General features: G+C 43.6%; 2 protein-coding genes across 3 annotated transcripts in view; one reads left to right on the forward strand and one right to left on the reverse strand.

The window, feature by feature from the left end:
• The window catches only part of AVEN (apoptosis and caspase activation inhibitor), a 662,713-nt gene that overhangs the window by 590,008 nt on the left and 55,713 nt on the right, over positions 1-16,992 (reverse strand). For both annotated transcript variants that reach the window (XM_075330917.1, XM_075330916.1), the window contains exon 2: positions 15,741-15,906. In XM_075330917.1, the coding sequence (XP_075187032.1) occupies positions 15,741-15,906 (166 nt within the window). The remainder of the gene's footprint in view (positions 1-15,740; positions 15,907-16,992) is intronic.
• CHRM5 (cholinergic receptor muscarinic 5) overlaps positions 1-16,992 on the forward strand; it is a 290,345-nt gene that overhangs the window by 174,307 nt on the left and 99,046 nt on the right. The window lies entirely within an intron of this gene.

Below are 16,992 nucleotides of genomic sequence, written 5' to 3' on the forward strand. Positions count from 1 at the left end.
TTTTCTTGTAGAGGTCAAAAACGAAAAGAACGACATTATACTGACAGTGAAGCACCGAGGAGGTGTTCCCGAAACTCTGGTTATACCCCGCACTAGAGGAAGCAGTAAATTACAACACAGGATGATTTAGGAACGGGCAGTACAGCGCTCATGATATTCGCAATGTGAGGATTTTTCCTGCAGCAAGAACGTCCTAAAGAGAGATCAGCGAGCAGGAACATAATGGCCAGATCAGATATTACAAGATATTAATTAAAATTGGTAATAAAATTAATTTGTCAGCAGGCTCAGCCATCTATATGGGCATGCAGGTCATAGGAAGCGGAATCAAATGATCCCTTGATATCTGCGATCTGATGTCTTATTCCAGAGAAATTCATGTTTTTCTTAAAAGTGTTGTCCACTACTTTGACATTGACGCCCTATCTTTAGGATAGGTCATGAATGTCTGATCGGCCGGGGTCCGACACCCAGCACCCCTGCTGATCAGCTGTTCTCAGTCCAGGCGGCGGCAGCAGACGGCTGGAAGTGCTCAGTTCCGGAGCTTCTTCAGATAGCGGCCGCGGCCAGGTACTGCACATCGGCTTCCTATTGATTAGAAGGGGAGGCGGATATGCAGTACCCGGCTGCAGCCGCTATCAGAAGACTGAGCATCTCCAGAACTGAGCATTTCCAGCCGCCTGCTGCCGCCGCTGGGACCGAGAACAGCTGATCGGTGGGGGAGTGCGGCATTTCGGGCCTCGGCCGATCAGACATTGATGACCAATCCTTAGGGGTACTTTGCACACTACAACATCGCTAGCCCATGCTGCGATGTCGAGCGCGATAGTCCCCACCCCCGTCGCAGCAGTGATATCTTGTGATTGCTGCCGTAGCGAACATTATCGCTATGGCAGGTTCACATGCACTCACCTGCCCTGCAACGTCGCTCGGGCCTGCGAACCGCCTCCTTCCTAAGGGGGCGGGTTGTGCGGCGTCACAGCGACGTCACACGGCAGGCGGCAAATAGGAGCGGAGGGGCGGAGATGAACGGGACGTAAACATCCCGCCCACCTTCTTCCTTCCGCATTGCAGCCGGGACGCAGGTAAGGTGATGTTCCTCGCTCCTGCGACTTCATACACAGCGATGTGTGCTGCCTGCTGGAACGAGGAACAACATCGTACCGTCGCTGCTGCGAAATTATGGAAATGTCGGACCCCACACCGATCATACGATAACGACGCTTTTGCGCTCATTAATCGTATGTAAAAGGATTCACATACTGCGATGTCGAGAGCGACGCCGAATGTGCGTCACTTTCAATTTGACCCCACCGACATCGCACCTGCGATGTCGTAGTGTGCAAAGTACCCCTTAAGATAGGCCATCAATGTCAAAGTAGTGGACAACATGTAAATGAGCTGTTAAAGGGGTTAATCACTACTAGGACAACCCCTTCTGATTCCACATGTTTCCCCCAGCTAAAACAAAAAAGCCTATACTCACCTACAGCGATATCCAGGCTCGTGATCCCAGGGCTCACTTGTGGTTGTGACGTCATGCAAGCCATGCATCCAATTAGCGCCAACTTCTGTCTCCTCACCTTTGGCCGCAGGAGTAATCTACAGGAAGTAAGAGGCAACCGCAGCCCTCACTTCCTGTTGATTAACTAGTTTGGTCCGAAGGCGGGGAAACAGAAGGCGGGGCGACTAGATACAAAAGTCAGATGACATCACAACCTAACGTGAGCCCCGGGAATGCGAACTGATGGAAAGGCGCTGGTACAGGAGGTGAGTATAGCTTTTTTATTTTACTTAGGGTTGTCCTAGTAGTGGACAACACCTTTAAGATCTATGGGTTGGAGAAAGATCTCCCTGAGAAAGGGGACTTTATCAGTGTGAGGCATGTAATGAGTGACAAAAATGAAACCATAACACTTGCACACCTTTTGCATTGAATTAAAGTGCATCCACCATGTGGCCGATATACACACAGTATTTAGTTAGCGATATTTGATCAAAGAGTGCAAAATTTATCCAACCAAATCAAAGTGTACCTTTTAATACGGATAGTCCTTAAACACTATTGTCCTACCTCTCCGTGTGCTAAACAAAAATCTGACTGGGGAGGGAAAAGCTCTGAAATAAAACCTTGTGTGGGAAACATGGGTTAAGAAGGGTGCTGAGCACTGGAGGGGGCCACACACATCCCAATTAATTCTTTCAATACAACGTGGTTGGGTGGCTTTTGTGCTCTTTGATCAAAAATCGCTAACTAAATACTTACCATTTTTTGTTTCTAGCAATATTTAATGTATTCATTAATCGCAGCGTGTTGGCGCACTGTATATGTATGTAATGACTGACAGTCTGCCCTTCTGACCTACATGTCTCACACTGGTCACTCCTCATTTTATTTAAAATATGCTCTGGAGGCAGGTTCTCAGGGAGATTTACATATTTAGAAAGCATGGATTTCCCATAAATAAGACATCAAGTTGCAGATCTCAAGATATCGTTTTATTCAAATTTTTGTGACCTACATGCCCATACAGACGGCTTAGAAGGGTTCATCCTTTTAGCGTCTGACCATTTTAGGAAACCTAAGTTTATAAAAAAATAAGTTACAATATACAATCTATTTGCAAAATTGACTACTAGTGTGTGGTATAGTTCACTTTGATAAATCGTGCTGCATTTCCACTCCTTACCACTGGAGGTTGCGGTTGTGTTTCTGCAATCGCCCTTTATCAAGATAGCTGATGATGAAGCTGTGGAAGCCATCTTGTTTCCATTTACTTAAAGGGGTTGTCCACTACTAGAACAACTCATCTTGATTCCACATTTCCCTCAGGTAAAATAATAAAGCCTATACTTATCTCCTGCACCGGCACCCTTCCAGCGGTGTTCAGGATCACAGTGGGGTTGTGATGTCCAATGTCCAATCACTGTCTGCTTCTGTCTCCCCAAATTAGGACCAAATGAACAGTCAACAGGAAGTGAGCGCTGCGTCTGCTCTCACTTTCTGTTAGTTTGGTCCAAAGGCGGAGAGAAGGAAACCAGTACTGATTGGACGTGTGGCTCACGTGACATCACAACCCCACATGAGCCCCAGCACCGTGATCTTGAATACCGCTGGAAGGGAGCTGGTATGGGAGGTGAGTAAAGTCTTTATTATTTTACTGGGGGAAACACATGGCATCAAAAGGGGTTGTCCTAGTAGTGGAAAACCCCTTTAAAGCCACATGGAAAGCTCACGCATTGCTTAGGTATTATGTCTAAACATTAAGACTAAAGCCGGCTTTACACGCAACGACATCGCTAACGAGATGTTGTTAGGGTCACGCAATTCGTGACGCACATCCAGCCTCGTTAGCGACATTGTTGCGTGTGAAATGCAGGAACGACCGTTAACGATCAAAATTACTTACCAATGATCGTTGACCAGTCGTTACTATCCCAATTATCGTTGCTGTTGCAGGACGCAGGTTGTTCGTCGTTCCTGCGGCAGCACACATCGCTACGTGTGACACCGCAGGAATGAGGAACAACACCGTACCTGCGGCCGCCCGCAATGAGGAAGGAAGGAGGTGGGCGGGATGTTCGCCGGCCACAGCGACGTCACTAGTCAGGTAAGCATGTGTGACGGGTGTAAGCGATGTTGTGCGCCACGGGCAGTGATTTGCCTGTGACGCACAACAGACGGGGGCGGGTGCTTTCACCAGTGACATCGCTAGCGAAGTCGCTGTGTGTAAAGCCCGCTTAACTCCAGTCTCCTTCTCCTGAGAACAAACGATCTTACCCATACTATTCTCACCCCTCTCCGGATTGTTCCTACCATTTCTATTTCTAACACCAAAAACCCCAACTACCGCTTGCTGTTCCCTGCTCGTGTTTCTCCGTCCACTGGATTCCAGCCGTGCTCCAACAGTACCGCACCATAGGATAAGAAAATGACTTCCATATTACATGAAATCAAACCAACCTCTAGGAATTAAAAACAATCACTTAGGACTGTATTACAAAGCATTTTCTTAATGTACTCATTTCTGGTAGTCTCTATCCACGTACACAAAAGACTAGGAAAGAAAATACATTAGAAAATGCTCACACCACGGCCTCTGTTTCTTGCCAGCAATGGCCACTCAGACTTAATGATGCCATGAACTGACGGATGTGCTGGGAATGTTTGCACTGCCTCCTGGGGACAAATAATTAAATTCAAATTGAATTTTAATTTTATATCATTAGCTTCAGATTTTTTAAGTCCCATCATCTTCTGAATGTACGGTAATTTTCCATCATATTCTAACCAATACATAGTGATAGAAGCGAGTGTTTCTATGGCTCCACATGCAGATGCACAATGTCATTATTACTGATTTTGTATACCCAGAGAAATGCATTCAAGAAAAAGCAAAAAGAATAATAACCAGTGGCATAAAAATAAAAGGGTTTCTGCCCACATGGAGTAAGGCCACTGAAAACCGAAACATACTTTTTTTTTTTAATTCTTTAACATTTTTAAAACACCCTCAAATAACACAGGAATTTATTTTTTTTGTTCCAAGATGAATAATGTTTGTTTATTATTCCATCAATAATAGCCAAAATGAGGGCTTGTTTGGTTTGTGGGATGAGTTGTAGTGTGCTGGAAAAAAAAAAAAATCTAACTGCTCTGAAATGGCAAAAAAAAAAAAAATCCCCCAAACCATAAGACGCAATTCCACCATTGTTTTTTGGTTTTGTTTTCACGTAGTTTATGATGCAGCAAAAATGACTGCGCAACATTATTCTCCACGTCACTACGATTGTGATGATGTCAAAAAATAGTCCAGTTTTTTTTTTTTGCTATTTTATTGGTGAAAAGCTTGAGACAATATAAAAAACCCCCCTAAATATATGTATAAATAAAACAAACCCTGTATATTATATACACACACACACACTTGGCACTGTTATATACTGTATTTAAAGGGGACCAACCACCAGGATTTTCCTATATAAACTAAAGCCAGGGCTATACTGGCACTATCAGGCTGATTCTATACATACCTTTAGTTGTGAGATCGGATGTATACTTTCTGAAATACAGGCAAGTAAAGTTTGTGAAATGCATTGTTCTTTGATTGATAGGTGCTACAGAATATCTAATAGGTGGGTCGGGTTTTGCTAGTTATTCTCACCCCTGTCCTTCCTTTCCCCATCTCTTATTACAGGGGGAGGAAGGAGGGAGGGAGGAAGGATGGATAGGGGAGAAGGAGGGAAGAAGGTCTGGGGAGAGGAAGGACAGGGGTGGGAATAACTAGCAAAATCTGACCCACCTGTTAGATATTCTGTTGCACCTCTCCTCAAATAACAGTGCATGTCACAAACTTTACTTGCCTATATTTCAGAAAGTATACATCCGATCTCACAACTAAAAAGGTATGTATAGAATTAGCATGATAGCGCAAGTATAGCACCGGCTTTAGTTTATATAGGAAAATCCTGGTGGTTGGTTCACTTTAATTTTCTGTTTTTTTTGTGAAGGGGGGAACAAGGGAGGCAATTTAAGCTTTAATAAACTGATTTCTATATTTTCTACAAAAAACATTTTTTTACTCTATTTCCTAGACCCCCTAGGCTAGGGGATTTGAACCTGCAACTATTTGATTGCTTATTCATTACACTGCACTAATAGTATTGTATTGTATAGTGAAATTGCAGTCTGTAAAATGCAGACGTGACTGGCTCCGAGCGCAGATCTGAATGCATGTCTAGAAGCAGGAGCTGCCTGCTTTTACATGCACTATTTTCGTTGGTAAAGTGTGGTCCATGTGAAAATTTATTTCTGTGCACTGGCGTATAGATCAATATTAGTCAGTGTGTTGTCCATTGCGCACAGACTGCACACTGACCAAGAGAGGCGTTACAACGATATACATACAAAGTGGGGAAGTGTCTGGTTCTACAGTTCAGTCCACTTCAGCAAATTTGGCTGGTCATTGGTGGAGGTCACATACGTGGATAATTATACATCTCAAAGATCACCCACTACGTATAAGTCACATCTCTGAGGTCACCCACTATGTAGAGGTCACGTCTCCCAGGTCACCTACTACGTATAGGTCATATCTTCGAGGTCACCCCCTACGAATAGGTCACATCTCTGAAGTCACCCGCTATGTATAGGTCACATCTTTAGGTCACCCACTATGTATAAGTCAGATCTCCGAGGTCACCCCCTACGAATAGGTCACATCTTTAGGTCACCCATTATGTATAAGTCACATCTCCAAGGTCATCCACTATGTATAGGTCACATCTTTGAGGTCATCTACTATGTGTAGGTCACATCTCCGAGGTCACCCGCTATGTATAGGTCACATCTCCAAGGTCATCTGCTATGTATAGGTCACATCTCTGAGGTCACCCGCTATGTATAGGTCACATCTTTAGGTCACCCACTATGTATAAGTCACATCTCTGAGGTCACCCGCTATGTATAGGTCACATCTCTGAGGTCACCCGCTATGTATAGGTCACATCTTTAAGTCACCCACTATGTATAGGTCACATCTCTGAGATCCCACACTAATGTATAGGTCACATCTCTAAGGTCACTGACTATGTATAGGTCACATCTCTGAGGTCACCCACTAATGTATAGGTCACATCTCTGAGGTCACCCACTATGTATAGGTCACATCTCTGAAGTCACCCACTAATGTATAGGTCACATCTCTGAGATCCCACACTAATGTATAGGTCACATCTCTAAGGTCACTGACTATGTATAGGTCACATCTCTGAGGTCACCCACTAATGTATAGGTCACATCTCTGAGGTCACCCACTATGTATAGGTCACATCTCTGAAGTCACCCACTAATGTATAGGTCACATCTCTGAGGTCACCCACTAATGTATAGGTCACATCTCTGAGGTCACCCACTATGTATAGGTCACATCTCTGAAGTCACCCACTAATGTAAAGGTCACATCTCTGAGGTCATCCACTATGTATAGGTCACATCTCCAAGGTCATCCACTATGTATAGGTCACATCTCTGAGATCCTACACTAATGTATAGGTCACATCTCTAAGGTCACTGACTATGTATAGGTCACATCTCCAAGGTCATCCACTATGTATAGGTCACATCTCTGAGATCCCACACTAATGTATAGGTCACATCTCTAAGGTCACTGACTATGTATAGGTCACATCTTGAGGTCACCCACTAAGTACAAGTCACTTTACTATGCTACACAATGCCGAGCGGAAACAGATTTAGAGTTGAAGAACTAGTGAAATCATCGTACGAGCATTTACGCTTTCTATGGAGAAGAGTCACCGCACTATCACATATAGAAAAACAGGCATTTATAACAAGGTAAAAGTGTTTAACGGAGTTGTATCCTTGAAAAGCACATACCCTGTAGAAGCAGCAGGAAATACTAACCCCCAACTGATTCCCATGATAGAAGGAAAGAGAGCAGAAAACAAAATATATAAGGAAACGATAGCTGAATGCCTTCTAAAAGCTGACTGTCAGTGCATCTGACAGCTGGGAAGCACTTAGCATTGTTAGAGCTGAAGTGTGGAGGGGAAGCAAGAAAGATATCACAAAAACAATGCAAGAACCTTCATGAAAGAGCAGGTCTCGTACTTCTCGTGCGGGAGGGTATGGAGTAATACCATGTACGAAGGCAAAGAAATAAAAATAGCTGTAAATGTAACCTCACAAAGTGATACAGAACTTCCAAGATCCGATATAGACAAGGAAAGGGTCTCCTTCAAGTAAGGTCACAGCTGGACGTTAGGATTATTCTTATGGTGGCAGGTTTCCATATGAAAAATGACCAGACATTGTTGGTTTTGGGTATTACTAGGTTGTGCAAAGTTGTGACCTGGTAAGCTCGGCTGTCTATACCTTGGTCTCCCTCACAGCAAGGCTTTTTGTGCTCTCTGATACGGGTCAACCTGATCTTGTCACACAACTTCAAAATCTCCAGCATACAGACAGCGGGAGAATGGGAATGACATGTGCCGGCCTCGGGCGAGCCACTGCCCAACTAACCCCATAAGACAAAGTAATAGAATCCTGGAGCAGGAAGATGATTTCACATTGTCTCTATATTTAGCTTCTGCCATAGCGGATTGCAATCAAAAGAGACAGCATAGTCTATGCCATCGCCCAGAAACAACTGTGGAAATGCCATCTTTGTGCCAGAAGAATTCAGGAAGCAAGGAAAGAAAATAGTTGTGAACAGAACTAAAAAAAAAAAAAAAAAAAAAAATCATCCTTACTTCTCAGACCTGGGCTGAGTTAACACAGTGGACATTAAGGCTATGTGCACAAGTATTTCTGCATCTCTTGGAGGGAAAACGATGCGTAAAATAGGTGTGTTTTTGATGCAGATTTGGTGCAGATTTTTCCCCACTCGCTAGAATAACTGAAATCTGCAGCAAAACGCTGAAATAATTGCCATGCTGCAGATTTATATCTGTAAAGCAGGCTTTACACGTAATGACATCGCTAACGAGATGTTGTTGTGGTCATGGAATTTGTGACGCACATCCGGCCTCGTTAGCAACGTTGTTGCGTGTGAAATGCAGGAACGACCGTTAACGATCAAAATTACTTACCTAATCGTCGATACGTCGTTCCTTTCCCGAATATCGCTGCTGTTGCAGGACGCAGGCTGTTCGTCGTACCTGCAGCAGCACACATCGCTATGTGTGACACCGCAGGAACGAGGAACATCATCGTACCTGCGGCCGCCCGCAATGAGGAAGGAAGGAGGTGGGCGGGATGTTACAGCCGCTCATTTCCGCCCCTCTGCTTCTATTGGGCGGCCGCTTAGTGACGTCGCTGTGACGCCGCACGAACCGCCGCCTTAGAAAAGAGGCGGTTCGCCGGCCACAGCGATGTCGCTAGGCAGGTGAGTAGTGTGACGGGTGTTAGCGATGTTGTGCGCCACGGGCAGCAATTTGCCCGTGACGCACAACCGACGGGGACGGGTGCTTTCACCAACGACATCGCTCGTTCAAATGATTATTAGGTTTTGTAGTTAACAAATCTTGAAATCATGCGTTAGAAAATTTAAGGACATATAGATACTAATAACAAGTAACAATAATAATAATTTTGACCCTCCAGTTTGTTAGTGTTGATACATCAAGCAGTATATTTTGTTGGTCAAATCAATTGCTTATGAATTAACTTTTTGCAAAACATAACTAAACAACAACATAAAATTAACAACTTCCTGACATGGATTCCGTAGACAGTCCAGCAAATTTGCGAGATCAAAAACCTATAATTATCAAATATCAATATCAAAAGACAAGACGCTAGTGATGTCGCTGTGTGTAAAGCGCCCTTTAGTCAAAAATAAATAAGTGCATGGAAATTTCAGGATTCTCATTCACTTGCTGCGTCAGAAAGAGCTTCAGGTTTTGTGACAAATCTGCGCAAAAAAAACCCAAGATAAATTTACAACTTGTGCACAGGCCCTAATAGTCCAAGTACGGAGCAGAAGGTCTAGACCAGAGGCAGGTCTCCTAGGCCAAACTCAGATGCTACATCTATGCATATGATGCCAAGGAGTTCGGGTCAGGAGAGCCGGGGCTGATCCAGGCATCACATTTTGCATGAATGAAAGCAGCCTTAGAGACTCATTTACTCATAACCTTTGGATTCGAATCGATAAAGAATGAGGCGTATCCAACTCCAAACAATACCGCCGAATAAGAATAGTAAACACCAGTACAAATCCGTCCCGCTTCGGCCCACCTCGTCTTGGTTTCATCCTCAGCGCTATGACGTGTCATACAGGACGTGACTGCGGCAGCAAATCGCTGGCCGTAGAGGTGACGTTTACATTAGCGCGTCCTGATGTGTCCAGTGATCAGCTGCAGCGGTCAATGAGCAAAGACAAAGAGATCAAGAAAAAGGTGGTATGTTACCATAAAAATACCAGAAACTAGCACATTAAGAAAAGAAAACCAATTGTATCTTTTTATGTGACAGGGGTCGGGAGTTAGTTTCTTTTTAGACACAGCTCACTTTTGCCAGGATAAAATGCTTTGCTTGCAGATTTTTAGAGGTCCCATGATCCATAAAAATAAATCTGTCTTGGATGTGTAGCTTTTATGAGCGCATCTCAGCAGGGATCGCATAGTACTGGATTGTTATACAGATTTTTCTTCCTCTGTTATGTCTGATACTTCCTTTTCCGGCACAAAAATAAGACACAATGAAAAGGAAGTTGTCACGGGATTCCTGATGGCTGTGGACTAGGGATGATCAAATACTTCGATTATTTGGCTTTGCGAATATTTTCCGAATACCTCGCCGCTATTCGACTATTTGATGCGCAATGTAAGTCTATGGGAAGCCCGAATAGTTGATATTCGGGTTTCCCATAGACTTACATTGCGCATCGAATATTCGAATAGTCGAATAGCGGCGAGGTATTCGGAAAATATTTGCGAAGACGAATAATCGAAGTATTCGATCATCCCTAGTGTGGACGTTTTGAAGCAAATCCAAATTCTGCCGCACACAAGCTGAGCTGACAGTTACATTCAGCAGTAACAGCAGCAGTCAATACCTAGTAAAAGTGTTTCCATCTACATTTCAAAAGCAAAGAGTTTAGGTAATCCAATCACGGATGTGGGCAGCAGTAAAGTGCTGAAATTTGCATAACAAACACAGTGGCATGGCTGTACTGACCATCTGTTAATTGCCAGATGGACCTGGGCTGCTCTGACACTTAAGCTGGTGTCACACATAACGACGACGACAACGACGTCGCTGCTACGTCACCATTTTCTGTGACGTTGCAGCGACGTCCCGTCGCTGTCGCTGTGTGTGACATCCAGCAACGACCTGGCCCCTGCTGTGAGGTCGCCGGTCGTTGCTGAATGTCCAGCTTCATTTTTTGGTCGTCACTCTCCCGCTGTGACACACACATCGCTGTGTGTGACAGCGAGAGAGCGACGAAATGAAGCGATCAGGAGCCGGCACTGGCAGCTGCGGTAAGCTGTAACCAGCGTAAACATCGGGTAACCAAGGGAAGACCTTTCCCTGGTTACCTGATGTTTACGCTGGTTACCAGCCTCCGCTCTTGCTGCCAGTGCCGGCTCCTGCACTGTGACATGTGGCTGCAGTATGCATCGGGTAATTAACCCGATGTATACTGTAGCAAGGAGAGCGAGGAGCCAGTGCTAAGCAGTGCGCGCGGCTCCCTGCTCTCTGCACTGTGACATGTAGCTGCAGCACACATCGGGTTAATTAACCCGATGTGTGCTGCAGGAGAGCAAGGAGCCAGCGCTAAGCGCGGCTCCCTGCTCTCTGAACATGTAGCACAGCGACCTTATGATCGCTGCTTCTGCTGTGTTTGACAGCTAAGCAGCGATCATAACAGCGACTTACAAGGTCGCTGTTACGTCACCGAAAATGGTGACGTAACAGCGACGTCGTTGTCGCTGTCGTTTAGTGTGACACCTGCTTTAGTATCTCCCAATATGTTCTACAGCATAGGGCGGAGAGGGGAGATGGCAAGCTAAGTGCTGGCAAACAGGCTGCAGCAATGCATGATTGACGTTGTAGTATTAGCACAGAGTAAGCATGAGGAGGGGAAGAGACGGATGTAAATATCAAAGCTGCTGCTGGGAGACACCAAGTGATGCTATCTGCATGATAAAAGGTTTATATTACTACAGTTAGGTCCAGAAATATTTGGACAGTGACACACGTTTTGTTATTTTAGCTGTTTACAAAAACATGTTCAGAAATACAATTATATATATAATATGGGCTGAAAGTGCAAACTCCCAGTTGAAATATGAGAGTTTTCACATCCAAATCTGAGAAAGGGTTTAGGAATCATAGCTCTGTAATGCATAGCCTCCTCTTTTTAAAGGGACCAAAAGTAATTGGACAAGGGACTCTAAGGGCTGCAATTAACTCTGAATGCGTCTCCCTCGTTAACCTGTAATCAATGAAGTAGTTAAAAGGTCTGGGGTTGATTACAGGTGTGTGGTTTTGCATTTGGAAGCTGTTGCTGTGACCAGACAACATGCGGTCTAAGGAACTCTCAATTGAGGTGAAGCAGAACATCCTGAGGCTGAAAAAAAAGAAAAAAATCCATCAGAGAGATAGACATGCTTGGAGTAGCAAAATCAACAGTCGGGTACATTCTGAGAAAAAAGGAATTGACTGGTGATCTTGGGAACTCAAAAAGGCCTGGGCGTCCACGGATGACAACAGTGGTGGATGATCGCCGCATACTTTCTTTGGTGAAGAAGAACCCGTTCACAACATCAACTGAAGTCCAGAACACTCTCAGTGAAGTAGGTGTATCTGTCTCTAAGTCAACTGTAAAGAGAAGACTCCATGAAAGTAACTACGAAGGGTTCACATCTAGATGCAAACCATTCATCAATTCCAAAAATAGACAGGCCAGAGTTACATTTGCTGAAAAACACCTCATGAAGCCAGCTCAGTTCTGGAAAAGTATTCTATGGACAGATGAGACAAAGATCAACCTGTACCAGAATGATGGGAAGAAAAAAGTTTGGAGAAGAAAGGGAACGGCACATGATCCAAGGCACACCACATCCTCTGTAAAACATGGTGGAGGCAACGTGATGGCATGGGCATGCATGGCTTTCAATGGCACTGGGTCACTTGTGTTTATTGATGACATAACAGCAGACAAGAGTAGCCGGATGAATCCTGAAGTGTACCGGGATATACTTTCAGCCCAGATTCAGCCAAATGCCGCAAAGTTGATCGGACGGCGCTTCATAGTACAGATGGACAATGACCCCAAGCATACAGCCAAAGCTACCCAGGAGTTCATGAGTGCAAAAAAGTGGAACATTCTGCAATGGCCAAGTCAATCACCAGATCTTAACCCAATTGAGCATGCATTTCACTTGCTCAAATCCAGACTTAAGACGGAAAGACCCACAAACAAGCAAGACCTGAAGGCTGCGGCTGTAAAGGCCTGGCAAAGCATTAAGAAGGAGGAAACCCAGCGTTTGGTGATGTCCATGGGTTCCAGACTTAAGGCAGTGATTGCCTCCAAAGGATTCGCAACAAAATATTGAAAATAAAAATATTTTGTTTGGGTTTGGTTTATTTGTCCAATTACTTTTGACCTCCTAAAATGTGGAGTGTTTGTAAAGAAATGTGTACAATTCCTACAATTTCTATCAGATATTTTTGTTCAAACCTTCAAATTAAACGTTACAATCTGCACTTGAATTCTGTTGTAGAGGTTTCATTTCAAATCCAATGTGGTGGCATGCAGAGCCCAACTCGCCAAAATTGTGTCACTGTCCAAATATTTCTGGACCTAACTGTATATCAAGAGTATGGATGCATTAAATAGCACGATTGATGAATAAAAAAAAATTAAAATGAGTTAGGGGAGTGGACAACTTTTTTAACCATTGCAGCATGCTGTCTTCACATTACATAGCAAAAACCTGACAGATTCCCTTTAAATTAAATGTGGCTTCCAAACATCACTGAAATCTGAACGTGACCCACAAATAGTTAAGGACCGCAAACTTAAAGGGGAACATTATTTGAAGCTGAATGCTAGAAAAATAAACAGAGCACTTCATTATAAAAAAAAAAATCATAATCAAAAAAAAATAAATTAAATCAGAGAAATTTTGTGACTTACTGTATTTAGTTTAAAAAAAAACAAAAAAAAACAAAACAAATTAATGTGTGTCTAAATGACAGCCGGGTATAGTCTGCCACCAGTTCCTCGTTAGAAATGAGCCTGGTAAGTTATCAGGATTATATCAGGCCAGAAACCAGCCCAGGTAGCGTGTAATACTAAACTGTGCACATGGGAATGGGATTTATGGATCGAGATAAAAAAAAAATCCCGGGATTACATTATATATTTAATCACCTTAAGGGCACAATAGATAAAACTATATATACACACACACACAAGAATTTACAGATATTATGGGCTAGAAATGCCGATACAAATAAGGTATAGGTGCAAGCAGACGTACATATTGTATAAATCAGTTACCTGTTTCTTGTGACTACGCCTGGTGCTGGGTCAGCAAAGAGGAGGGTGCTGTGGAGCCATTGGTTTAATTGGTACTTACCATATGTCTACTGGACGTGACCTCTGAGAAGAACATCTCTAAAATGTCTGCTTTGGTTTTTAATAAACCACGTACCTCCCATATATACCGCCCACCTGGTGACCTATGACAGGGCTGGACATGGGATGTGCCTTCAGGTTCCAGAGACTTATGAAATTGCAGCTTTCCGCATACCTCTGCCTCTGACCGTCCCATGCGGAAGATATTACCATCATGTTTCCTATTATGATTTTATCCATCCACAGCTAGGAAACATGATGTGTCTATTGTCTTTCCTCTGCTAGTTATTAGGTTATGGGCTGATACGCACATCCCACAATTAAGGCAAAATATGTGTGATGTGCCTCTTGCTATCCTGAGGCCGAAAATATGCCTGACATATTTGTGGGAGATACGTACACCCCAATGTTGTAACTTTATTTTTTTAAAAAAAAAAAATATTTATAAAAAAGGTTTTTATCTTTTCACAAAAGAAAAATTGGTACAAGATAAAGTACAAAGATCATCACTTTTTTTTTTTAGATATAAAGAGACACGGGGGTGGGAGCACACAACACAAACACAGTTGGAGAGGGGAAAACCAATTTTGTAACTTTTACCTAGAAGTCTGTCTGTTGGAGGTCCTCTGAAACTAGCAATCGCACACCCATTTCCCTAGCTGAATTTATTTAGTCACCAGGGGGTCTGCTCTGCTCAGGGGTTTTTTTCCTCCCTATACTTTCACCCCTTACCATTTGGTCCAGAATGTATTCAGGAGAGAAATCCAATACATTCAGTGACCTCTTGATGCAGGTCAGGATGTGTAGAAATATGTATGATTGGCAGGTGACTGGCTTGTGTGGATATATCATATTCCTCACAATGACCTTGTACTACACTTACATACATTTGAGATTTTCCGCAAAAAAAACAAGTACATAGACTATCAAAAAATGGTTTTATATATACAAATTGTCCAACAATTAAATAGAGTCTAATGTTTGGAAATTGTCAGTAAAGTAAAATAAACCAATCATCAGGGCTTCTTCTAGCATGTTTTGGCTGAGAGCACAGATCGGTATATACTGACTATGAGAAGTGCTGTAGCGGCAGCAATATTTAGCAATGATACAGAACCTTTGTACAGTGTGACAATAACAACTGTTCATGGCTCCACGAGGTGCTGACTGATGTTCTCTAAATATACTAAAAATGTGATTTCTGGAGAAAAAAAAAAATAAAAAATACCCCACTGACACATTGTTTCCTTGCAGACGCTCATGTTCTGCCAAACCACAATATACTGTTACACTCTATTTTGTAGCCATCAAGGGATTATCTATTTCTTAAAAGAGACAAAGAATATTTCTTTTAAAAAGTCCACATTTTTAGCTCAAAAATCCCTTGGGCATATGGCAAACAATCTCGGTAAATGCCAGCGTCTACCTTCTACCTACGCATTGTCAGAAACGTACAAACCAAGAATTCACTCTTGTTTTCAAAAAACACAACGCCTAGCTGTGCAAAATAAACCTTTTCTGGCCTTCCGGCTTTTATTGGGAGCCAGTACTATCCTATTATAAGGGAAGATACACGAGACATAAAAGGAGTGATGCTTGGATCTATAAGTAGTGTGCACCAACCTGCAGAACTTAGGAGGACACCGTAATCCGTCCCACGCTGCACAACTTCACTTTCCGTCTCTTTCGCTGCCTCTTCGTAGCGGTCCCAGTTGGAAAGGATTTTCCTCCTGGAGAACTCAGATGATTGCTCGTCATTCTCTTGGTGCTTAGCAGCATCATTTTCTTCCTTTTAAAAAAGAAGAAAGGGTTACGTCAGCATCTCCATTGCCTCACGTTAGCACAATACAGGTAAGGTGCACCAATTAGCTTGATCAGTGGAAATATCTGCACTAACAGAATAGGCCGGTCTGTAGCTAAAGTGTTTTCCAGCAGGGCTCCTCAAAATGTGCACCCGCAGCTTGTGCTCCTAAATCTTCCTGCCTATGCTTTCTTCTGTAGAACCTTAGTGGCTTTTTCCTTTGTGTTGTTGGTTCTGTAGACCCTTAGTGGCTTTTTCCTTTGTGTTGTTGGTTCTGTAGAACCTTAGTGGCTTTTTCGTTTGTGGTGGTGGTTCATCATTACCTGCCATATTATCAACTATTTGGTAAAATACAAAACATTAGAAAAACCTTTTGGTTCGGTAGTTGATATTGTTCTCTTAAGGGCCATTTACACGCTGCGACATCGCTAACGATATATCGTCGGGTTCACGGTGTTTGTGACGCACATCCGGCGTCGTTAGCGACATCGCAGCGTGTGACACCTAGGAAGTGACCTTAAACGATCACAAAAGAGGCAAAAATAGTTTGTCTGAGAGAGGTTGTTTATTTATGAAAAATCGTTGTCTGGTAAGTAGCGATGTTGTTCCTCGTTCCTGCGGCATCACACATCACTATGTGTGACACCGCAGGAGCGACGAACATGTCCTCACCTCCGTCCACCGGCAATGAGGAAGGAAAGAGGTGGACGGCATGTTCCGGCCGCTCATCTCCGCCCCTCCTCTGCTATTGGACGGCTGCCGTGTGACGTTGCTGTGACGCCGCACGAACCTTCCCCTTAGAAAGGAGGCGGTTCGCCGGCCAGAGCGACATCGCAGGGAAGGGAAGTCCGTGTGCCGGGTGTCAGCGATGTTGTGCGCCACGGGCGGCGATTAGCCCGTGACGCAAAACCGACAGAGGCGGGTACGCTCGCTAGCAATATCGGTACAGAGATCGCAGTGTGTAAAGTACCCTTTAGACTATGTGCGCCCATTGAGTATTTGGCGCAGAAATCTTCTGCATCAAGTCTGCACCTTCTGGCAGAAAAACGCACCAAAAAACATATACATTTTTCT

Source organism: Anomaloglossus baeobatrachus, chromosome 12 (genome assembly GCF_048569485.1).
Source record: "Anomaloglossus baeobatrachus isolate aAnoBae1 chromosome 12, aAnoBae1.hap1, whole genome shotgun sequence".
Lineage (NCBI taxonomy): Eukaryota > Metazoa > Chordata > Amphibia > Anura > Aromobatidae > Anomaloglossus > Anomaloglossus baeobatrachus.